The sequence below is a fragment of the Papio anubis genome, chromosome 12 (assembly GCF_008728515.1).
Source record: "Papio anubis isolate 15944 chromosome 12, Panubis1.0, whole genome shotgun sequence".
NCBI lineage: Eukaryota > Metazoa > Chordata > Mammalia > Primates > Cercopithecidae > Papio > Papio anubis.
The window spans coordinates 8,895,177-8,919,893 of NC_044987.1; the positions used below are offsets into that span (position 1 = coordinate 8,895,177).

Below are 24,717 nucleotides of genomic sequence, written 5' to 3' on the forward strand. Positions count from 1 at the left end.
GTAGGGCTTTTAAGGGGTTGCTTTAATCCTCAGGTGAATTGTATAGCTACTCATGAGAGTTCAACTTTATTTAAACCTTTTAAACCTTCTGTCTCCCTCAAATTCAAACACAAACCAGGTTCTACTTGCGCTTGTTTTTCTTTCTTCATGGCTCAAAGTGTGAAGAAGTTTTTAGACTGCTTTGTAAAAATCCACCTTTATCATTTGATAATGCTCCCAAACCTTTCTGTGTTTCAGAAGACAGCTGTGCCCATTCAGAAACAGAGAACAACATTGTAAGTTGGAATGCTCTTATTTTGCCACCTGTCCCAGAGGGCTGTGCTGAAAAGACAACGTGGTCTCCGCCTGGCATTCCTTCAGACAGTCCGACAGAGGCCCTTCAGCAGCCCCAGGAAACCTGAGGATGTGCAAACAACCAGTCATTTTCCGACTTCAAGCCAGTAACTGCACAAAACAGGCCTGGGAGTGAACTGTGTGAAGGACCTTAATTCAAATCAGAGAAAATCATTATTTATTTTTTTGTAGTAGTAATGTCATATGAATGTATCTTAAAATGTGTGCCCTTTTATATTATTTATGCCTTAAATGTTTTCTTCCCCATTCCTTCCTCCCCCTCAGTAGGAAACAACCTTGTTTTGCATAGTATTCAGTCACCTGGAGGGCCGAGGGGTCCTTCCATGTTTTCTAACAGCTACAGTGACAGCAAGAGCTCCTCATGCAAAGGGTCCCATCTCTTGGCTGGGAATGCAGGGGCCAATTGAAGGTTGCCACCAGCTGGGTTTTCAGGTAGAAAATGGTCTTTTAATAGTGTATTCTCAGACTTTTTTTTTTTTTTTTTTGAGATGGAGTCTTGCTCTGTCATCCAGGCTGGAGTGCAATGGCTTGATCTCGGCTCACTGTGACATCTGCCTTGCGAGTTCAAGCAATTCTCCCGCCTCAGTCTCCCGAGTAGCTGGGACTACAGGCATACAGGCACCTGCCACCACACCCGGCTAATTGTTTTGTATTTTTACTAGAGACAGGGTTTCACCATGTTGGTCAGGCTGGTTTTGAACTCCTGACCTCAAGTGATCCACCGGCCTCCGCCTCCCAAAGTGCTAGGATTACAGGCGTGAGCCACCATGCCCAGCCTGTATTACCAGACTTTCTGAGAACACTTTGAAGTCAACTGCAGTTGTGACCCATGTTTATAATAGCAGACCTGGCTGGCGAATTTTACAAGAGTGCCTTCCACAAAAGTGGTGATGTGACCTGTTGACTTTCTATCTGCACGTGGGCACAAGTGATGTTCAGTTTGCTAGGCACTAGTCATGGTGTTGTGGACATGGTGGAGTGTAAGGTCTTGATGAATTACGGCAGTATGCAGAAAAGAAACCAAGGCCAGAGAGACAAATAATGCCTAATGTCCCACTGCTTTAAAATTACATTAATTTATCACATGGCTACTATGGGGCTCTCTTTGACCGTTTCTAGGAGTAGGAACAAAATAAGACATTAAGTGGTGGCTTGAAGAGAAAGATACACATTTTTAGAAGAAAGAAAGGGGAAGGCTGCAGGGAGCCCGTCTTGGTGGGAGCTCTCCAGTCTGTTGGATTAGCGTAGGAATATGCTCATGGTGCCCTGACGCTGAAACTAGTCATCCCCCATCTCCAACGTAGGCAGCAGCCTGCAGGGGTGAGTGTCAGAAAAGACTTACGTTGGAAGAAAAGAGTTTTTTGGGTTTTTTTTTCCTGAAATTTCCTGATACCTCTTTCAGAATGTCACCCTTGTAAACAGGCACCCAAAGCGTTGGTCAGCAGAGCTCCTGACCACGGCTGCCTCTGCGTGACAAGAACATTTGCAGCTGCCTTTGGAAGGCTCTTCACATTAAAAAGCAATAATTATATCAGTGTGTTTCATAGCTTGAGTCAAGCTTTCAAGGATCACTGCTCCTTTTTGCATTATGCATCCGTTTGGGGAAAGAAACAGAAAATTATTCTCTTTATATAGAGTCAAGCAATTCCAGCAGAAGTGAAGAAATGTTAGTTTCCCAGAAATCGCAGTGAAATAGAATATAATACTATGTTAACCAACTTTCTGTATAAATGCATCAGTATTCCTTTACATATGTCTATATATTTTATAATAGAACTGTTAGTGAAAATGTGCTTGTTTAAGCTGGGTCACTATGCAAGAGTTACTTCCAGTAGAATGTAGTGAATGTAATTCCCTAGTCAGATATTAGGGATGCTGTAGACCCAAGTTCTACATTCCAGATGTCCGTGCCTATAGTATACTGGATTTATTCTTCATGTTGCTTAGATGCAATTAGCTCTGGAGGGGGATAGCTGCATCCCTTATTTCTGGGACTAGCAAAGGACGAAGTCCCAGCGTGCAGAATATGGAAACATACCCTGTGTTAGCCAATCAAGTTACAGCAGTGCTGTCACAAAGGGAGTTTTAGAAAACAGGCGAGTCAATGTCCATAGACAGCCATTTTGATTCAGGAAACAGGTGTATTAGCATGAGCCTTAGGTCATGAACTGCTTTTAAAGATTGAGTTTGAATATGGGATCTGTCCACGAGGAAGAGAAAATGGCTTTACCTTTAGGACAATCTCATTGTGGACTGCTTTATTTATATTAGTAACGCTGTTTTAAGTGTTATTCTTTTTATTGTATTTTATTTATAAAAAATGCCTTTATATATTGAAATATATAAATATATATATATACACACACACACATATATATATATAATTGCCTTTATGTTTAGGCGGTATGAGTTCTCCCTAAGCGTGAGTTGGCTCTGAACTTTTCTGCCCTGCACAGGCACCCAAACAGTCCTACCTAATGTCACTTCACCAGGAAATGAGAGGGCATGGTACGGTGTGAGAGAGAGCACTAACACGTGTTGAATAACTGCTGTGTACCAGGCACTATGCTCGGTGCTTGTTACTGTTAACTCATTTAACCCTCACAACACATCTACAAAGTTGGCGTTAAAATCCCCAAGTCACCCAGTGAGCCATGGGACCTGAATCCAAACCCAGTTTATCTGGAGCCATAATCTGGGCTCCTCCCATTTTTCCATCCTGCTTTCCACAAGCATGGCGGTTCACTCTTTGGATAGAACCAGTCCCGTTCCATATGCTGTGATCTGTCCCTGCTGTGCAATTCCTCCGAGGCTCCAGCTCCACAGCTGAAGAAGCTGCCCTCTGGCCTCTGTGGGCAGAGCTCTGCTTATGACTTCGTCTTCCAGGAGTCCACATTTCTCCCCTTGATGCACCCGTCTGCCACCTCCACCTAGAAATTTGAGCTTTACTGTGCTCAGTGATCAGGAAATTGGTCAAGCCTCTTCATGTTCCTTCTCATCTAGAATTCTGTGTGATTGTTTTAGCATTAAACTGCCCTGCTCCCACTGTATCATTTCACTATCTCCTCTTAATGTTTTCCTTTCAGTTTTGCACTGACAGTCTGGTGTCAGGTGCTGCCAGGGTGCAAGTGAAGTGGCAATGTTCTAAACCTTTTGAAGTGTTCTTAGCAAAAGCCTTTCTTTCTGGGTTTTTTGTCAAATGAGTCTATGAAGACTCAGTGCATCCATCTTGGGCTGAGCGTGCCACAGATCTCATTCCAGCTCCAGCGCTGCCAGGACGTGAAGTTTATGACTGAATTTTACCTGTGTTGCTCTCTTTTAAAGTAATGACTTTGAGATGCATGCTTTGTATCATATTGAAAAGTATGTTTGATTTTCCTTAAAGTTGTAATGTTATGTGTGAAACTGTACATATTTTAAATGATGTAGCTTTGGCAGGTTTTATTTGGTTGACATGATTTTATATTAAAAGAGAACGCTGCTTTCATATAGCTTAGCCCCTGAAGGCGGGGCTACTCCCTGTTTGTACAACGCTGCTTATAGTTTGTGACTGGGGTGGGCGAATGTCTTCCTCTGAAATTCTTTGGAGCCTCCACCCCTGTCCTCCCCTGAAACTCCCCTGTGCACACCCCTTCTGTTCTGGCTGCAGAGATCAAGGCCCCGAAGGAGCAGGATCTTGGGCAAGTGTTTTAGGGGAGGCTGAGAACATGCCTGAGCCTGGGGGGCGATGTGGAGGCAGGCCCAGCTCCTCCGGGCAACTTTGCATTTGTTTGGAAGGAAGGGAGGTGGAGAGGAGCTTGGAAGGATGAGGAGGAGCGGTCCTGCCTCACACATTGTCTATTTCTACCGTTAACCTAGGGCCACATTGTTATGAACTCCAGTATAGAAATTTAGCCTTGTGAAAAAGTGTTGTTTTACTGCCCTAAGAAGATACACATCTCTAGGCATCTCTGACCAGAAAGCCAACAAAGTCTTTTGCATCAGGTGTGGCCCTTTTGTATTTTATTTCCCGTATTTAAATAAGCCTTCCTTACACCCTAGCCCCAGTGCTGAGAGCTTTGAGGGTAGCTGAAACCCCTTATCTAATAAAGGCTAACTCTGTGAGAACCACAGAACCTTCTTCGGTTTCTCAATTTTCTGTCTCCTTTCAGGCGCCACTTCCCTTGTGCTGGCGGGTCACCCGTTGGCTTTCTTGCCGTTTCTTCTCATCTGTGTCTCCTGCAGAGACGGCTTGGAGTCCCGAGTCTTCTAGTCAGTTGAACAAGCATTCATTTGTGTTTTCACCCAGATTGCAGACACACACACAAACACACACACACACTTGGAGCTAGTGAGTCATGCTGGCAGCTGACATTGTGACTCTGGAACAGCCCCGGTGTTCTGTGGGCCAGCTCCCCCAGCCTGGGGGCGGGAAGCTACATCTGCAGTACCTCCGCTCTGTATCTTGTGGGCTGGGACTCCTGGAGTCGGGCCACTGCAGCGTCAGTGATGTTCTTAAGCTACGGTTGAGCGAAGGAACACACGCCTACACACCTTGTTTGTCCCCACTGGCCACACCTGGGACCCAGCCATCAGCTTCTCTCTGCGGGAGTTGCAATGGAAATAGCCCTCTGTGGGCGTGGACATCAGCTCTGATTTATTAGGAATTGCTCCATCCAGACTTGTTCTGGAAGCAGCTAGCTTGCTCATACTTCTGTAGCACCACAGACGGTTCCCAGTGCCATGGCTGTCACTTGCCCTCAGACACCCAGTGATCCTTCTTTCCCAATTGTGGGTCCTCCTCCTCGTCCTGCCACCTCTGTCTTCCACAAGCTGGGCCAGGGCTTCTCTTGTAACCATGTCACTTAGGGCCTTGCACCAGTTGGAAAGACTGGGTGTTAAGTGAAAGTGGTAGTTGGTGTCTTAGCTACGTTGGTTTTACGACCAAAGTCTGACAGAAGTGCTCTTCCCAAATGCCACCTGCCTTCCCTAAGCCTATCTGCATCTTCCTCTTTGGACCTCATGGTGTTGCAGTCACTGTGATGGTGACATTCACTGGAGCATCCGTGGTTTCTTGTGCAGGATCCAAACCTGGGGTGGTGGTTGGTGTTTCAAGGCCTAGGAAAAGCGTATGTGGGCAAAGAACAGAGAGATGCTTTGGGAGTGTCCAGATGTTCCTAGAGCTCAAGAGAGACCAAGCGTCACCCTCAGCACCCAGCAGTGGTCTCCTTGCACACGAGTCGTCTTTTTCTGGATATAGTCGTGCTTACCTGCCTGCACCTCAGCATCTTCTCTGGAGCCCCTCTGTTGGTGCCTTTGCTCCCTGAGAGTGAAGCGGGAGAGTAAAGTTAGTGGCAACTCACTTCCCTCGCTTTCCTTTCCAACTGGAGGAAAGCCCTAGCCCCCAGGATGCCGGGTTCCACACTCACATGGGAACAAGCAATTGACCAAGGCCTGTAGGAAGGAAAAGAAAAGGAACATTACTTGGCCAGCCCAGCAGAGATCCCAGGAGAATGGCCCTCTCTTTCCCAATGGGTCTGTACTAGGGCCTCAGGAACCCAGAAGGGGATGGCCCCAGGTGCCTGGGTTGGGGGTTTGAGCCCTGAATGGCAACATCTAGCTCTGGGGAGAGGGTCAGAATTAAGGAAGAGCCTAGATTCTTCTCCCCCGGGAGTGCTGCATCTCTTTTGGATAGCTCAGGGTCTGGCCACCCTATGGGGTCAAGCAGCCCTTCCCTTCCCATTCCCACTCACAGGGGAAAGTCTCTGGGTGCCGGGCAGCATACTGGAACACCAGTAGAGAGGCCACCGTTGCCACCACCATTCCTGTGCCTGCTGCACCCAACACCGCTGGGTAGGCACTGAAGGGGGGGTCCACTAGGAGGGGAGAGCACAGGTTACATGGTTTCGAGCCACTGCAGAACTTGAGCCACAGTGGCTTGTAGGGAACCACCAGGGTTCTGGAGAAGCGGTGCCCTGCTCATCCAGTTCCCCCTGCAGCTGACATGCGGGACCCAGAGAACCCGGAGATCAGGTCTCTCCCAAGGAACACGGCGCTCTGTCTGCCTAGTGCTGTGGGGTTTGACTCTCCTGCCAAGTCCCGTTTCTGGTGCAGAAGGCAAAAGTCTGGTTATCTTGGCGGCTTGGGGCTGAAGGGAAGTATACCATAAAATAAGGAATTCCCAGGATGGAGAGGGGGCAGCAGGAAGCCGAGAGCCTGCCTGTAGCCCTGGAGGGGAGACTGAGGCACAGAGTGGGCTCCTGTTCTTAGTCACCAGCACCTTTTCCTTCCTCTCTATTCTGATCACATGAATTAGGGTTCCTAACCCTCAGCCTGGAGCCTCCTGAGCCCCCCAGGGAGGGACGGGAAAGAGCCGTGGTGATTATCTGAGGGGAGAGTGGAGAAGAGGACGGGCTGGAGACAGGAGAATTCAGTAGGACGGGAGCAAATGAACAGAGGAGGGGGCGCTCTGTGAAGAGGAAGATGAACCAGGGGCCAGTGCTTTGGAGAAAAGGTGGGTCCCTCCCTGGCATTAGCTGGCACCTGGTATCTTCACCTCAGAGGGATGTCCTGCAGTGTGGTGATTCAGAGCCAGGATGCGGAAGGCATAAAGGACCCCGGGGTCCAAGCCTCCCAGCCGCCGGCCTCGGCTCTCCGGCTCGATGTCACTAGCTGCCGTCTCCCACGTCCCAGCTCCTGGGCCCAGGGCACTGGCCTTCCGCTGCACCAGGAAGCCCGTCAGGTTCCCGGGGCCTGCGATGGCCCATTGAAGCTGCACCTCTCTCCGGTGCCTCCCGTAGGTCAGGCGGCTGATGGTGACGTTGGGAGGAGCTGGATATCCTGGGTAAGGGTGGGGACACAGAGAGGCACATGTATACCTACAACCACGTGAGCTTGTGCCCCCAGATTTGCTCCTGTCGAGAGGCAGCCTGGCTGTGTGGAAAAGGCACTGGATTGGGGTCTGTAGACCTGAGAAGCCCTGTCTTGTCCCATCAGTTCTTTCGTGTATAAAGTGAAAGGGAGGCGATGCTGCCTGCATGGCGTTCTGTCTGCCATGAGTGTACCAGAGTCACGCACATGTTACCCATCTAGCTCTTGAGTCCTGCCTATGCCCAAGGAAGCTCAAGCGCTCACATTTTGGAGTGGGGAATCCTTGTGCCTTTCCACTTAAAGCACTCTGTGGCTGTTGGTCTCCCAGCCCCCACCTCACCACACACACACACTCGACCCCTCACTCACTCAGGACCTCCAGCAGCACGCTCCGACTGCTGTTACCCACGGCGTTGCGGGCCACGCATTGGTAGGTGCCCCTGTGGTGTGCCGGGTCAGCATCGTAGATGCCCAGGCGCAGCTGGGCACCCTCAGGGTGCAGCATGAATCGTGAAGTGCCATGGTCCACCTGCTGTTGTTGAGGCCCCAGCCAGAGGAGCTGGGCAGGTGGTGTGCCCCCGCGGAGCGAGCACTCCAGCCAGGCCTCTCCCCCCTCCAACACTGACACGCGGGGCTCAGCCACATCCAGCTGTGGGGCTTCTGCGGGGACAGAGAGGAAGAGGCTGGCTAGTGGGAGGGCCTGGGGACAAGGTGTTGGACAGCATTGGAAGGGATGGAGAGGAGATGGAGCGGGAGTGCTGCAGAGTTGATAATGAGGCTTGTCTGGGGCCAGTCTGCTTTCTCTTCACGTGCCCATTCTATGCCAAGTTCCTGTTGCAGTGTGCTCCAGGGCTGGCTGATATAGGATAAAATCAGCAGTGTTCCTCCCTGCTCCTTCCCTGCCCCACCCTAGCCTCAGCTCCTGCAGGCAGGGGCCCTGCCTTACTCGTCTCTGCATGAACAGCCCCTTCCAGCACCTGTCCTCCCTCCCACTAGTGGCCCCCACCTCCTGGCTGGCTCCAGGCGTAGCGCTGGGCCCATAGCAGGCGCTCAGATTTTATGGACTGACTTATTAAAGACCCAGACTCTCAGGTGTCAATGAATCTCCTACGATGGAATTTCCGGTCCTGAGACTGAGTAATAGGGAAGGAAATATTTGGGGTTGAGGCCTCCCTAGAGCCCTGAGAACATGCTAGTTACCAAGCCTTTGGAGACCAAGAAGTAAACCATTCTGTGAGAACTGTTGTGTGTGACAGCTTCTCTGTTTGCTTTTCTTACATTTTTTTTTTTACTTTGATATGTAATTCTTTTTTCCTGGTTGCAGTAAATAGACTGGCAGAGCCAGATGAAGACAAGGAGGAACCAGACCAAAACCAGAGTAAGAGAGGTAAAGAACTGACTTTGGAAACATTAATGCAAATCAACAGTATAATCAGGCATCTCTCTTACGCAAATCCATGTAAATGAAGACTATGCAATTGACATTTCCATGTCACCTAGATCAGTGCTATCCAATATTGTAGTGACCAGCCACGTCAATATGGGAACTTGAAATGTGGCCAGGCCAGATTGAGATGTGCAGTAATTGTATATATACCAGATTTTAAAGATAAGATGTCAAATATCTAGTTAATAATTTTTATGATTACATGTTGAAATGATAACATATTGGATATATTGAGTTAACTAAAGTGTTTCACGTGTTTCTTCTCCTTTTTAAATGTGGCTGCTAGAATATTTTAGATCACATATATAGCTCACATTATATTTTTATTATACAACTCTGACCTAGCCTAACCCCCTCATTTTATGGATCAAAGAAAACTTGAGTCCCTGGGAGCTCAGCTCCTACCTACCTCCTAGCTTCCCCGTCCTCACTGACTCGCTTTCCATGCCAGCACAGCCACCCCCCAAGATCTCTTTCTCCTGGTTCCAAAGGGTTGCTCCTCCTGTCCCAGTCCCAGAACAAACTCGCTAGCCCCTACTCACCCAGCTGGAGGTGGCAGTGGGGGTCAGGGGTCCTGAGCAGGTGAGTGCCCCGGCAGGTAAACTCTCTGCCAGCCAGATCTTCCTGGGCCTGCAGGAGGTGAACGGCCATCGAGGAGCTGCTACTGCCCAGGGGCTGCTGCTGTTCGTCAAGCCAGCTCAGCGTGGCGGGGGGCTCGCCGCCAGGCCACTCACAGCTCAGCATGATGAACTGGTGCCCCATTGTGGCTGTGCTCCAGCAGGTGGGCCTCCCGAGAGGCTCCCCTGGAAAGAATGATGGCTCAGCATGGCCCTGTGGAAGGAGGAAGGGCTTGGCACATCCGCCCTATCCCCCTTCCTTCATTTGTTCCTTCACTCCCTCCTTCCTTCATCACTTTGTCACTCACTCATTCACACACTCATCATTTATTGATGGCTGATCATGTGCCAGGGAAATGGTGGAAACACACATTAAACAATTATTATGATTTAATGTGTGCTAGAATATAGACAGAAAGACAAACTCTCTGGGGCTTCCAGAAAGAGGACAGGATGACCTCTGAGCTCTGTCTTGGCTGATGGCTGGGAGTTTCTCTCTGCACACTTGGTGGAGAGAATGCTGAAGGCAAATTTCAAGCCCAACATGCGTCAGAGCGGTAGAAGGGCAGTGTAGGGGCAATGAGAGGCTGCTGACCCTGCAGGCAGGGACAGTGGGGAGGTGTCAGGGCTCCAAGGCCGAAGTGAGGGGGACAGAGCACAGTGTGGATGGGAAAGATGGGAGATGGGGACTGAGAGCTGAGTGCCGCCCACCTGCTTGTTACATGGCGTGTTTTGGAGCCTGCAGTCTGGAGCGCCACCCAGATCCCAGGCTCCCCGGCTCTCCCCTGACCTCTACCCACACTCTGCCTGGAATGTCAGAGCCCTGGGGTTTCCTGTGTCCACTCACAGAGCGTGACTGTGCAGAGGGCAGGCGGTGCCAGGGCTGGGTGCTGGCCAGTGCAGGTAAAGACGCTGCCACTGGAGAGCTGGGCGGCTGCATGACTCCAGGTGACGTTGCTGGGGGCAGTAGGGCCAGGTCCCTGGGGTCCTTCCCACTGCAGCTGGGCAGGCGGAAGCCCCCCAGGCCAGGCGCAGAGCAGAGTCACAGCCCCGGGGCTGGGATGCACTGCACAGGAGGGCTGTCCCTCAGGGGGATCTGGATGGGGAAGTGAGTGAGGCTGGGGCAGGCTCCACTGCCAGTGCCCTGCAGGCCCCAAGCCCAGGCAGGGGAGTCTGGAGGCCAGGTGTGTCAATGGGTAGAGGAGTAGGGAGAAGTGGGTCAGGGGAAAGATCGAGTCTCTCTGAGGGGCTGGTGAGGAACAGGCTGAGCTATCAGGTGAGGGGCGGGAGGTTACCAAGTGTACGGGAGTTTAGAGTCCCCAAGGAATCCCAGAGGCCCCATGGGAGACCCCATCTCCCATTCTCATCTCTGCCCCTGGGCACCCAGGAGCCAGCACACCTTGCCTCACTGCCATCGCCCTTCTCTGTGCCTCAGTTCGGTCCGCAGGGCCACGGGAATAATCACTTAGTGGCGGGAGGCTAGTAGTGTCGGTAGCTTCCCTGCTTCCCTTCTCCTTCCCATAGTTTTCTTATCCTCTTTCCCTGCCCTCCAACCCCACTTGGTCAGAGACATCCCTCCAACAAGAGCAACTTCGGCACGCCTCTCCACGGGGCAGCTGGGTCTGCCTGAGAACAGGCCCACAAAGGCTCCAGCGTGAGTTGTCCCCAGGCCAGGTCTGGGCGTCACCCGACCCCACACTCACAGTAGATGGTGAGCTGGACAGTAGTCTGGGTGCGGGAGTCCAGGTAGCTGTTGTGGGCCAGGCAGGTGTACAGACCCGTGTGGACACGGCCTGCTCTGGCGATGATGTAGGTAGGCCCCGTGTGGACTTGCGTGTGGTCACGGAGCCACACGTAGTGACTAGGCGGGTTGGAGGCGGCCAGGCAACTCAGGGTCACCTCTTCCCTCTCACTGGCCCAGAAGCCCTCCTCAGCGAGTCCCGGTGGCTCCACGGTGATCACAGGCTTGTCAGGACCATCTGGAGAGCAAGGAAGGCCGGTTACACCTCCCCAAAGTCATTCCTTCATTCACGCGCATGCTCATCTCTGAATGTATGCATCAATCCTGGGGGCATGTAGTATGCTACGGCCTGTGTCCACCCTGAGGCTAGGCCCTCCTGGAGCTCAGAGTCCAGGGACCATGGGCAAGTCCAGGCTGCTCAGGGCTTATGTGTGGAGGTCAGCGCCCTGGGCTGTGGGCGCTTCCTCGAGGGACTCCTGGGTTGGGCCAAGGTGGGGCAGAAGAGAGGAAGGAGACCAGTGCTCCCCATGCACCTGAGACTGAGGGGCTCTTGGAAGCAGAGAGGCAGCCACTGTAGACTGCAGGAGTCAGATACCACAGTGGGATGATGCCCTGAGCCCGATCCCAGCAGCCGCCTCCTTTCACTTCCTTGGACTCCACCTTCCCCTCTCTCCTGCGTTCCAAGCTCGGGGTCACCATCTTCGAAGCTCTCCCTGACTCCCAAGGAGTTGTGAATTCTCTGCCTGCTTCTAGTCTGCTCCTGCCTCTTTCTCAAGAACTCTCCTGCTCACCTGCCTCCTCAACAGTCCTCAGTTCACAATTTCCACAAACTGCCATCGTGAAGACCGATAAATAGGACGCTATTGGTCCTTGCTCCTTAAAACGTCTAAGACCAGCACTGTCCAATAGGGGGATGCCAGCCACAGAATTTTTTTTTTAACATTTTCTAGTAGCCAAATCTTAAGTAAAAGTGACCAAACCCAATCAAGCAAAAAACAAAAACCACCAACAGGTGTTTTACTATTTAACCAAATATATCCAGAATGTTATTTCAATATATAATCAATATAAAAGTTATGGATGACATATTTTACATTCTTTCTTTTGGAATAAATCTTCAAAATCAAGTGTGCCTTCCATGCATACAGCACAGCTCAGTTTGGATTGGCTCCATTTCAAGTGACCGAAGATACACATGTGTGGCTGCCATGTGGGACGGCGAGCTCTAGGCCATCCTGGCCTTCATCTTTCCCCCAGGGCTTCTGATTTCTAACTTCAGGCTTGCTGCCCTCTCCTCCCACTGTGGCCTCACCTCCTGTCTCCTCGGGGTCCCGCTGGTTTCTGAGAGCCCTCCAGGCTCAACCTAAAGGCAGACTTTCCAGGCCGCCAGTGAAATCGCGAGTGAGATTGTAAGCATGAATATATGCACGTTTTCCTGGAAAAGGGTGTCCGTGACCTTAAAAAGGCTAACAGCCTGGGACTAGAGCTGCACTGGACACCAGGGGCACAGCACCCCGTGACTCTTGCCTGCTGAAGACTTTTAGAGGGCGGAGCACCCCCGCAGAGGAGGGATTTGGAGGGTTCTGAGGTGTGGAACCTGAGTGTGGATGGGGAGGTGAGTGTGAGCCCTGACAGCCCCCCCACCACAGTCTGACTCACAAATGACGTCCAGGAAGGCCCCGTCACTGCTCAGCCTGTTCACGGAGTTGCGAGCACTGCACATGTACCAGCCTAGGTGCGTCCGGTTGACCGGGTCCAGCCGGAATAGTGGCTCAGTGACCCCCACCAGGGCCTCTCCAAGGCCTTGGGATGCCTGATGCTGCCAGGCAAAGGTCACAGGCTCTGTGCCCTCCCGCACTGCACACGTGGCCACCACGGAGGCTCCCTCCACAGGGGACGGGTTACTCAGTCGCACTTGAGGCTTAGACACCGGCACTGGCCAGAGGAGGGAGAGGCCCGCCGTGTTGTTACAGACCCAGGACACGCCCAGCTGTGTCCGGCACCCCCACCCCTGCTGGCTGGGGACTCACCGGCCCACCCACCCTGACCATCCCGTCCTCATCACCCCGGCTTTCCTCAGTCCCTGGAGTGGGGCGCCCTTTAGAACCTGGACCCCCCCCCCACACAGGGAATGGGCAGCACACATGCAGAGACATCCAAAGCAGCCCGCGGACCGGCTGCAGCCGGGGCCAGGCCTCACCCAGCACGGCCAGCGTGACGTGGGAGTAGGCAGTGTGGAGCTGGCCGCCAGCCACGTGCAGAACCTGGCATAGGAAGTGGCCGCGGGCACCCTCTCGAAGTTCCCCCAGCACCAGGCTGCCGTTCCTCAGACTCACGACTCCCAGAGCCGAGGCGATGGCTTCCACCTTGGACATGGCTCCATCGGTGACGGCCACAGGCCGGGGAACCAGGGAGCCCAGCGGGGTGAAGCTCCAGAGGACCAGCAGTGGGGCAGGCCCAGAGCCACAGGCCAGCTCCACGGAGCCACCTCGCACTCCCTGGACAGACACCACCTCCTCTGCAGGGGCCTCGGGAGTCGCGTGGGGCTGGCCTGGGGAGAGAAGGGGCATAGCAGGACTTCTGGGCTGCTCTGGGCTCTCCTGCACGCCCTGCCTTGCCTGGAGCCTCTCTGTTTGGTTCTGCAGTCCCAAGTGGCCCAGGCAGCGTTCAGGAAGACCACATAAAAGCTTTTCTGGAGTTGGTGGGCAAGAGACAGTTTCTGCGGGAGCCTCTGGGTGTCCTGCTTGGAGGCACTGAAGGAGGGGTTGCCTGAAGTCAGAGAATGGACTGGAGCAGAGATCCCCACTCCTCATGGGCCACTAGACCATTCAAAAGGCAGATTCGTGGGCGTCACCCCAGACTATGGGGTCGGACACCCGCCGCGGTGGGGAGGGGCCGGGGCCCAGGAATCCACATTTGTAACAAGCACCCCAAGATGAGGCTGATGATCAGTCCTGTGACGACGGTGACCCTGGAGATAAGGAGATCTACATGGCCGCTGGCAGCTTGGGGTCTGGAGTTCCCTGTGTAAGGATTCCAGGAGGATCCCTGGGCTCATCCCACCCTGTTCCAGTCGCATTGCAGCAAGGGGGAGAGCACACTGCCCGCATCAGCCCATCCAGCATTCATTCAGCTAAGCATAGAGTGCTGGGGCCACAAGGACAAGTGAACCCCCCATCCCTGCTCTCATGGAGCTCCCAGTCCGTCAGGGACCAGCCATTAAGTAGTTCCTGTGGAGTAAGTCACTCAACAGGTATTCTTGGCTCAGGGCCCAGCCCTCAACCGCAGCCTAAGCCCAAGTACCATGTTCCCCGCTGTCCCCTCACATGCGGTCAGGGTGGGCCTCATGCCATAAAGTGCTGAGGGCCTCAGCAAATTTGCATGAAAATAAGTGCCTGGGGCCGGGCTCAGTGGCTCACACCTGTAATCCCAGCACTCTGGGAGGCTGAGGTGGGCGGATCACCTGAAGTCAGGAGTTTGAGACCAGCCTGGCCAACATAGCAAAACCCCGGCTCTACTAAAAATACAAAAATTAGCTGGGCACGGTGGCACACACCTGTAATCCCAGCTACTTGGGAGGCTGAGGCTGGAGAATCGCTTGAACCCAGGAGGCAGAGGTTGCAGTGAGCCGAGATCACAGCACTGCACTCCAGCCTAGGTGACAGAGCAAGATTCCGTCTCAAAAAAAAAAAAAAAAAGAATAAAAATACATAACCCGGAAACCAATTTCTTCCAACCCCATGGACATTGCTTTGGCCTGAGATGCCAGCATCTCTCACCTGGATTACGGCCATGATCTCCTGATTGCCCTAATCACCCTCAAAAACCGGCAACTTTCTGAAACCTAGATCTGACCATGCCACTCCTAAGCTTACCACCTCACAGTGGCTCTCAGGATGACTCCAGCTTCTCAAGGTAAAGCAGAGTGCTATCACCTACATGGCACATAGTAGTCACTCAGTGAACGCTAGTTAAATGTCTAGCGGATGAATGACTGAATGGACCTCATGCAATGGCTACACAAGTGCAAAAGGAGGATCCCTCAGAAAGAGGCAGGAATAGTGGGATGGGAGTGGGAAATGAACCCCCGGGGGGATCTGAGTATCACTCACCTGAGGCCCTCAGGTGCAGAAGGCAGAGGCGTATCAGCAGCAGGAGGCTGACCGGGTCGTGCTGGGCCCTCTGACCCACCATGGCCCCATCTCCCTGGTGGCCACCCACCTGAGGCTCCTGCCTGACTTGTAGGCCCCTTCTACCCAGAGCAGAGCCCAGCCCTGGGAGGATGGTGGTCTGGCTCAGGTTGCCAACTTCAGCCCTGCCCATGCCTCCACCCCTGCTCTCCTGTTACCCTCAGTGCCTCGATGACTCGTGAATTATTTACGAGATGATTCACTCCATCCATAATGCAGAGTTGGGGAGGGCAGGACGTGGCTGGGGCAGACCCAGGGGAGAGGACCACCAGCTCCCTGCATTTTCACTGGAAGGGTATTGTAAAATTAGAGTCACTGAACAGAGTTGAGAAAGACCCCAAACTCTTCTGGTCCAGTCACCTGCCCAACACAGGACTCCCGAACACAGGGATTGGGATAATAACACCTTGTTTGCTGTAAAGAGTATGTTATGAATGTCAAACGACAAGACTTAAATTAGCACACGGGGGCTTTTGGGGTGCTGAAATGTGCTGTTCGTTGAGTTGAGTGACAGTTACAGTTCCTCAAGTTGTACATGTATTTTTTATGTACTTTACAAATCTTTGGTATAATTCATGCACCCGGATGTGTTTGATATCATTCGTGCCTGTCCACGTATGCGCTCATGCACACACACGGGTGAACAGCATGCAGTAGGTGCACCATTCATGCTCCTGGCTAGATTTGAAATATCAAGTCTGGACCCCGGAGCTGGACTGGAGCCCAGCATTCCTGCTGTCCAGGACTCTCTGAATTCTCCCTCTCTCTAGCTCTCCGAGCATATCCTGTTGTCTAGCTGTCTCTGAATGACAGCCCGAGAAGGGGTCAGATTTTTCCATCCTCTGGTGGCAGGGTTAGACGGAGGATGAGATTCCTGAACCCCAGTGAGAAGGGGGATCTGATGTCTGGTTTCAAGTTCTCCAAGGCTCAGCCAAGACAGGAGCTGTCAGACTTGAATTCCAGGTGACTCCTCCAGGGCCCAGAGATGTCACTGTGGCACTCTGGCTTCTCACTTGCCTGGGACAGTGGCTGCATGGATGGAGGCTGTATGGACAGACCCGTATCCCACCCTCACTCGGCCCTTCCATGCCTTCCTCAGGGTCTCGAGTCCCCGTTCCCTCCTAACTCAGCTATGGGGCAGAATGGCAGGTGGTCCCTGAGAGTCAGGTTTGACTGCCCCTGGTGACCAGTCCATATGGGCCACTCATTTTAATTCCCCCACTCCCCAAACTGGGAATCTCCTCAGAAGTCCCTTAGAGGCTCCTATGGAAATACAGTGTGGGGATCCGGCAGCACTGTCCAGCTCAGGGTGGCTGGCCCCTGTCTCTGGAGAGAACAGGAGAGTTCCAGCCGTGTGAATCAGGGGAGCTTTCAAGGATCCTCTGGCGGCGGCAAGAGCTTGTGCTGATGCAGAGTTAGTCTACACCACCTGCGTTATCAGCCCCCCAGCCTTTTCTCAGCTGGGGCATCAGGAACACAGAACTCAGGTGGGGCTCCTCAGCCTGCCCTTTCCCCTTAGGAAGGGGACCCTCGAAGGGAGAGTCAGGGAGGGAGGGTATATTAGTCAGGGGTCTCCGGAGAAAAAGAACCAAGAGCCTGTATTATATACAGAAAGGGATTTATCATAGGGAATCCGGTCATGTGATTATGGAGGCTGACAAATCCCAAGATCTGCTATCCACAGGCCTGAGATCCAGGGAGAGCTGAGGTTTCGGTTTGAGTCTGAAGGCAGGAAAAGACCGCGGTTCCGGTTCAGGCAGTCAGGCAGGCAGAGTTCCGTCTTACTCAGCCTTCTTGTTCTATTCGGGCCCTCACCTGATTGGACGAGGCCCACCCACACTGGCAAGGGCAATGTTCTTTACTGATTCTATCAATTCAAATGTTCATCTCACCCCAGAACACCCTCCCGAAACACCCAGAGTGGTGTTGGAAATGTCTGGGTACCCTGTGACCTAGCCAAGTTGACACACAAAATAGACCGTCACAGAGGTGAAGCCTGCCCCCCACCCTGTGCCCTGGCTCTGCCAGACCAGGAACCCCACGGCACAGCTACAGCCCATGTCTGGAAGAGAAGAGACGTGTCTGGAAGAGAAGAGACGTGTCTGGAATGGGAAAACAGGCCCAGGGCTCTTGTCCCTGCTGCCTCGGGAGCTGAGGAGCTGGGAGAGACAAGGTGAGCTGGTTCCTTGTTTTGAGAGACAAGAAAGCTCAGTAGTGAGAACACACCTGATCTCTATTACTGTGTGACCTCGGCATCTTACAGAACTTCTCTGAGCTTCAATTTCTTCCTTTATTTAATGGTTTTCCTGAGAGGAACGCAGAGGATTATGCATGTATAGCTCCTGCCTGTTAAACTTACTTATACCCCTTAACCAAAGAACGTAAACAATGAATTGAATAAATGTTTCTTGAGCGTCTAAGTTTAAGGCACAGGGATGGGGTCAGATTTTTCCATCCTCTGGTGGCAGGGTTGGAGGCCTGACAAGAGATCCTCTCTTTCCCTCCTTCCTCACTTCCAAAGGAGCTTTAGCCAAGCTGATGGCACCTGGTGCTGTGGTCTGCACTGTGCAAGCCCAGCAGCTGGGCCCTGGGGCAGGTAAAGCTGTGGATTCCTGGGTTCTGGTGCCTGCTTCTCATCGTCTCCTGCTGCTCAGGGCCTGTGCTCTCTACCCTCGCTGCGCGGCCTCCATCCCCAGCCTGCCTGGCTCCCCAGGCCCACAACAGCCTGGAGGGAAGGACAGGCAACTGTGTGGACGAAGGGGCAACCTGGCGTCCCCGGAGTGGCCTCGCAGCTGAACTCAGAAATGAGGGGGTTGTAAGGAGGGACTCGGGACCTAGACTCCAGTAGTGTGAGGTGAAATTTTGCAGGACCAGGCTGAGGTTCCAAAAGGGATGGTGGGACCTTCCTTTGCACACAGGAAGCCCCTCTGCCACCTCCTAGGGAGAAGGCCCTGCAGCTCCTCCTGGGGGACGTCAGGTGGGCGCTGCAGGACCTTGGGTAAGCAACCCGCTCTGTCTGATCTTGTGGCCATCAGCTGTGAAATGAAGATAATAATAATAACTCCCTGTTCAAGTTATTGGACAAACGACATACAACCACCAGTATGAAGCCCCTCACAAGCACCCAGCATGGCACATAGATACATTGAATCAATGTTAGCTCTTGCCCTCCTCCTTAAGATGAATGAAAATCTGCTTCCCTGACACTTTTATCCTTGGGAAATTCTTTCATGGAAGTTTTGTAAAATTACTCAAATCCCACTCTCAGATGAAAGTCATTCACTATTTGAAACTGCGTGTGCAGCTTCTCTTCTCCACCTAAATAAATAATACTAGTTACCATTTGTGATATACCTATATACACCAGGCATGTGTTAGGGGTTCCCCACAACCCCATGAGAAAGCATTGCTATTCATATTTTATGAATGGGCTCAAATCTCCATTTTCTTCCCGTGACTTGATTTTCTGTGCCCCAGGTTGCTCCCCATCTTTGGACATTCTCTGGTTTGTCCCCATCCACTCTGAGACTGTGGCTCACTCAGGGGCCTGTAGAACTGCTAAGTCCCCTCTTTTCTGACCAGAATGCTCGAAGTCTTGCTCAGTTATTTACTGAGCTTCACGAATCCCCCCCAGCTAACATTTATCCTGTATCAGGGCATGTTTGCTACACCGCTCCCTTGGGGTCTCCCCTGGCTTCTGAGGACGACTGGGCACACCTGGCTCTTCTGAGAGGAAGCAGTTGTTCCCTGAGTCTCCCTGTGTCTTTGGACGAGGCAGTGGTGCGGCTGGAATAAGTGCCAGGTGCCTGCAGCTGCCTCCTCTCCAGGACCCTCCGCTGTGCACGGGCAGCAGCTACACCAGACTATGGGTACTTGGTAAACTCAGGGACAGATGACGTTTGTCTCGCACCACATCCCTGTGCCTCTGTGCCAACCTACAGGCCCCTCCTTTTGTGCGGTGGGTTTTAAGCCAGCTCTCCGGCCTTGTGACCATTTTGAACCCTGATTCTAAAATCACAGGGCTTTGGCGCAGCGGCATGCGAAAGGACAGGGACAGCTGGGCTGGGGAGGGAAGCAGACGCTTCTGGAGCAAATGGCTTCTCCGCGTGTGCTGTCGGGCCAGCCCAGCCCTCCGGTACCCCAGCAGGAGACCAGTTGAGGGCTGCAGAGGAAATGGGTTAGAGGCTCCACAGGCAACGTGTCCCCGGCTGTGCTCATGGCTGAGGAAAGGAAGGAGGACAACAGGGACAGAGGACAGGCAGGGGCCACTGCCTAGTCACTTTATAAACTGATCCTTAGAGACCAGAGAGGAAATGAAGGAGGCCCTGGATGGAAGGGTTGGGAACAGGAGGTGAATGGATCAGGAGAGGAAGGAAGGGGAGGCAGACGCAGGCCGAGGCTCAGGCAGTGACAGTGCTGGGAGAGCACCTGTTGGGGCCGTGGGGAAGGAGGCCTAGTTTCTGGCACCAGCTTTGCCTGGGAACTAACCCTCCTTCCATCTGCTTTCCATTCCCGGGGCCCTTTCTCAACCAACCCTATCTGGGCACATGGAGCAAACACTCATGGCTTCTGTTTCCTGACTGGTTAAAAATGTGATTGCAATGCCCATCCTGACACTGCTCAGGGCTGTTGTGAGAGCCACATGGTGGATTAGTAAGAGCGTATAAGCCGCTGTTCAGAGATGTGAAGAAAGAGGAGAGCTGGAATCACATCAGGGTTCAGATCTTGGCTCTGTTGCCCATTAGCTGAGTGATGATGAACAAGTTGCTCACCCACTTCAAGTCTTAGTTTTTCCTCCATGAAATGGGACTAATTGTTTATTAGACAATATTAGAAGCCAGGCATGGTGGCTGTCACCTGTAATCCCAGCACTTTGGGAGGCTGAGGCAGGCAGATCACTTGAAGTCAGAAGTTCGAGACCAGGCTAGCCAATATGGTGAAACTCTCTCTCTACTAAAAATACAAAAATTAGCTGGGTGTGGTGGCGTGTTCCTGTAGTCCCAGCTACTCAGGAGGCTGAGCCATGAAAACCACTTGTACCCGGATGGTGGGGGTTGTAGTGAGCCGAGATCGTGCCACTGTACTCCAGCCTGGGCAACAGAGAAAGACTCAGTCTCAAAAAAAAAAAAAAAAGTTAGAAAATTAATTTTGTTTTATATGAGAACAGTTTTTTTGATTGTGTAAGACAATGTTTCTATTTTTTAATGAATACTAAAACATTCAGCAATGAGATGTCCCAATGTCTTTGGATTATCTTAAACTACCTCACAAAAATAGACCAGATGCTGCTTTCACCAGGCCTCTAGCCCTGCATTGCCACGGGGATTCTTGGAGGGAAGAAGCTGTACCTGCTCGACACAGACGTTAACATCTTCCTAATTTCGTAAAAGTTGTATGAGGTGTGCTGGGTGGTGGAAGGGGTGAGGAGGAGAAAGGAGAGTGCCTTTGGGGGCAGTTGGAACAGAGAGGAAGAGATTTTCCTGAGTTTGGGGATAGGTCAGAGGTCACTAGGTACCTGGGAGAAGAACAGTCTGGAGACAGCAGGCCAGGACCCCAGAGAGTACAGGACTGGAGAGCTATTGCTGACTGCACAGGCCCACAGAAGGCTTGGACAACGAGCACGCCAACAACCACCACGATGGACCAGCAGTTAGAGGCCTTCCCTTGGTTTCGTTCCTCCTAAATTTCTTAGTCAATTTGTGACGCTATACTAGAATACCTGAGACTGGGTAATTTATAAAGAACAGAAATTTATTTTCTCACAGTTCTGGAGGCTGGGAAGTCCAAGACCAGGGCTCCAGCAGGTTCGGTGTCTGCTGAGGGCTGCTGTCTTCCAAGATGGTGCCTCCAGAGGAGACGAAGGCCATGTCCCCACATAGTGGAAGGCAGCAGGGCAAAAAGGGATAAACTCCCTCTGTCAAGCCCTTTTATAAGGGCAGCTACTCTCATTCACAGGGGAGGAGCCCTCATGGCCTAACCACCTCTTGGAGACCCCATCTCTTAATACTACCACATTGGCAACACCTGAATTTTGGGGACACATTAAAAACATAGCAAAAAGCCCCCAGGTTCTGGTGGGACACTGGAGAAAAGGCAGGAGCCCCAGGAATGAACTGAACTCTACTTAATTTTAGTGAAATAGAGAAATGGATATTTTTGTGCACCTAAGTTTGTACAGTAAGAGTCACACCTTCTGCACCACTACTATTATTGTTGTTAGCATTGTTGTTGTTATTGCTGTTTCCTGGGCTGTGACACTAGTTCTCAGTGCATTTGAGTGCCATCTGATATGAGCAGAGTGCTCAGGACAGCTGCAGCTCCTTCCCCCAGGAAAGACTCCTAGCACTTCAGTTCCCAGGCTCTTCCTGGGTTCTGCCCCATCTGGCAATGGTGCTGCTACCAGGCTGGGAATGACAATATAGGGAGAGTTCTCTGTAGTTGAAGGTCTGGTTGGAGGGCTCTGGTAGGAGTCTGTCTGGACCCAGTACAGGGGATGCCCACCACGCCGGCCGTAGCCTTCAAGGGTGGGCCAGACTTTTGAGGTCTGTGGGGGAAGCCAGGGCCCAGGGAAACTTCTAGTTGCTGTCTCCATCTTCAGGCTTGTCACCTCCCCTCTACCCCCTCCCAGTGCCCTCCACCCAACCTGGCTAGATGCTCCAAGTTCCCTGGCTGGGGAGCAGGAAGGAGTGGGGAGTTTCCATAATGTCTCCGTAGAGCTCCAGGGTGAGGCTTGGCAACTGGAAATTGTCAGCCGTCTCCTTGGCGACCATCAGCCAAATAATTCTGGGAATGGAAGAGGGAAGGGAGCTCTCAGCAGGGCGGCCAAGAGAGGCAGCCCTCACTTCCCAGAAAAGTTCAATTCCTCACTACCTGTGTCAACTGGGGTTCAGTCAGGAGACAGAAACCACACACCAGTTAGTTTGAAAAGAGAATTCAGCATAAGGAACTGGTAATGAGGTATGAAGTTGTTAATTAGGTAAGGAGAGAAGAGTAAGGCTTCCTGGGGGGTTGCAACTGCAGGAGCAGCTACCACTCCAGGGCTGGAGAACCCTAAGGAAGAGTTTTAAAGGAGGGTTCCAGAGCCTGTGACCCAGACATCTGAGGAGGGGGTGCAACTCAGTGGGAGCTGGGGTCTCTGGGTGTGAAGGAAGGACTCCTGCACCCAGACCTCTGTGGAAGGGGCACCTGCCAGCTGGTGCTGGGGTCTCTCAGGTAGGGGTGCAGGGCTGGGGTGGGGGGGATGATGAAGCTGCAAGTGTTGGAACACTGCAAACTGGACCAGGTGCTGCTCCAGGAAGGGCCTGCTGTTCCTGGGGTGAAGATGTGTTGCTGGGGTGCCCTAAAAGGGAACACACAGATGCAAACAGGAAGGAGCCTGTCCACACTTCCTGTCCCGCCTGCAGCCTCCCTCTAGTGATGGGCAAAGCAGAAATGGAATTGGCAGGGTCCAAGCCCAACATTGCAAAACTGACTATAGAAGATACAGGTCCCGAGCTGAGAAATAAGAACCTTGTTACCGCAGTGCTGGAAGTTCTGGTCTTTCAGCCTTGTCGTTAGTGGTAAGAGCAATGCTGAATGCATAGTGGGTGCTCACCTAATATCGTTGTCTGGTCACTGCCTCTGCTGATTCCTGGAAAGGCACCTGGGCAGGTAAGGAACGGGCCCATCCCTCCCCTTCTTGGCTTTATTCTGGCCTGTTTTGAAGTTACTGACATTCCCAGGCTCTGACAGCTGGAAAAGTTTTTATAATGGTAACGATGAAAACAACAGCAGCAAAGAAATATTACAAGTGGCCTAAGGAAAACTATAAAATTACTGGCATCAAATCGTACATTAAAAGTACACGGCGAGATAAATAGCCCCGTGGGGCAGAAATAGAACAAAGTTCAGAAATTTATCCCTGTGCATATGGATTATAGGGTACAATAAAGGTGGTATTTCAAACCAGTGGATTCAACTATGGTTTCTTTAATAAATTGTATAGGCACAGTTGGCTCTATGTCTGAATGAAAAAAAAAAAGGTTAAGATCTCTTCCTCATTAAATTATTAAAACGAAATTTCAGAGAGCTGAAAGTTTTAAATGTAACATTTAAAACAGTTTCATGAGCAAAAATATTAGGAGACTATATGATCTAGAGTTTGAAGAGATTTTTCTAAATAAAATAGAAAATCCAGAAGCTACACAGGAAAAGAGAGACATAAGATGCTTACATTTTAGAAAGATAAAATATACCACTGGGATCATGAAGTCGGGAGTTCAAGACCAGCCTGGCCAACATAGTGAAACCCCATCTCTACTAAAAATACAAAAATTAGCCAGGCATGGTGCCACATGCCTATAGTCCCAGCTACTCGGGAGGCTGAGGCAGGAGAATTGCTTGAACCCAGGAGGTGGAGGTTGCAGTGAGCCGAGATTTCGCCACTACACTCCAGCTTGGCCAGTAGAGTGAGACTTTATATTATAAAAAAAAAAAAGATATTGCTGGGTGCAGTGGCTGTGGCTCACACCTGTAATCCCAGCACTTTGGGAGACCAAGGTGGGCAGATCGCTTGAGCTCATGAGTTCGAGACTAGCGTGGGGAACACAGCAAAACCTTGCCTCTACAAAAAATTCAAAAATTAGCCAGGTGTGGTGGCGCATACCTGTAGTCCCAGCTACTCGGGAGGCTGAGGTAGGAGGATGGCTTGAACCCAGGAGATCAAGGCTGCAGTGAGCTGTGATCGCACCACTGCACTCCAGCCTGGGCAACAGAGTGAGACTTTGTCTCAAAACACACACACACACACACACACACACACACACACACACACACCCCAGAAAGATAAAAGATACCATATGTAAAGTCAAAAGACAAACTATAGACTGGAGAAAATATTTCAATATGTACCACCAATAACGAGTTAATTTCTGGTACACAAAAATCCTGTCTGTCAATAAGAAAGAAAAATAACTAGTAGAAAAATAGGCAAAAGATAGAAATAGGTGATTCATGGAAGAGAAAAATCCAAATGGACAATACATTTATGGAAAGATGCTGAACCTCACTAAGAGTCAAGGAAATGCAAATTTTAGAGATGGGATACTGCTTTTCATTTATCAGAATAGCAAAACTTAATAAGAATGATCATACCGAGAGCTGGAGAAGATGAGGGAGAAACCAGCTTTAATTACAGCTGGTGGATATGTGAATTACCCCAGACTTTTGAGAAAGGGACCTGGTAAAATATACGAAAACTAAAAATATACATCTCTTTGACTGAGCTATGTAATTTTTAGAACTTATACTATAGGGAAAAAAAAGCAAGCTTTAGTATTTGAGGATATGCATACAAAAATATAGCATTTTTTTTTGTAGTGGCAAAACCATTAGTATTGATTGAATGATATACATATATATACCCATATAATGTAATGTTATACAACTTTTAAAACAATACATTACAGAAAGACAAATTGTCTAGGATTCCACTTAGATGAGATACCTAGAGCAGTCAAAACCACAGAGACAGAAAGTGGA

General features: G+C 51.3%; 2 protein-coding genes across 10 annotated transcripts in view; one reads left to right on the forward strand and one right to left on the reverse strand.

Annotated features, from left to right (window-relative positions):
- CDON (cell adhesion associated, oncogene regulated) overlaps nucleotides 1-3,847 on the forward strand; it is a 242,908-nt gene extending 239,061 nt beyond the window's left edge. For 8 of the 9 annotated variants that reach the window (XM_021926733.2, XM_009187617.4, XM_031652805.1 and 5 more), the window contains one exon: nucleotides 238-3,847. In XM_021926733.2, the coding sequence (XP_021782425.2) occupies nucleotides 238-401 (164 nt within the window). In that variant the 3' untranslated portion in view covers nucleotides 402-3,847. The remainder of the gene's footprint in view (nucleotides 1-237) is intronic. The other variant, XM_031652807.1, reaches the window with a different exon arrangement.
- Nucleotides 3,478-23,399, reverse strand: VSIG10L2 (V-set and immunoglobulin domain containing 10 like 2). The gene is made up of 12 exons (XM_031652810.1): nucleotides 15,121-23,399; nucleotides 13,209-13,559; nucleotides 12,668-12,943; nucleotides 10,971-11,246; nucleotides 10,115-10,363; nucleotides 9,193-9,453; nucleotides 7,573-7,863; nucleotides 6,877-7,173; nucleotides 6,087-6,209; nucleotides 5,763-5,787; nucleotides 5,604-5,656; nucleotides 3,478-5,451 (listed from the first exon to the last, which is right to left on the reverse strand). The coding sequence occupies exons 1-12, from the start codon at nucleotides 15,329-15,331 to the stop codon at nucleotides 5,354-5,356; spliced, it is 2,511 nt and encodes an 836-aa protein (XP_031508670.1). The 5' UTR covers nucleotides 15,332-23,399; the 3' UTR covers nucleotides 3,478-5,353.
- Between the last annotated feature and the right edge of the window lie 1,318 nt (nucleotides 23,400-24,717).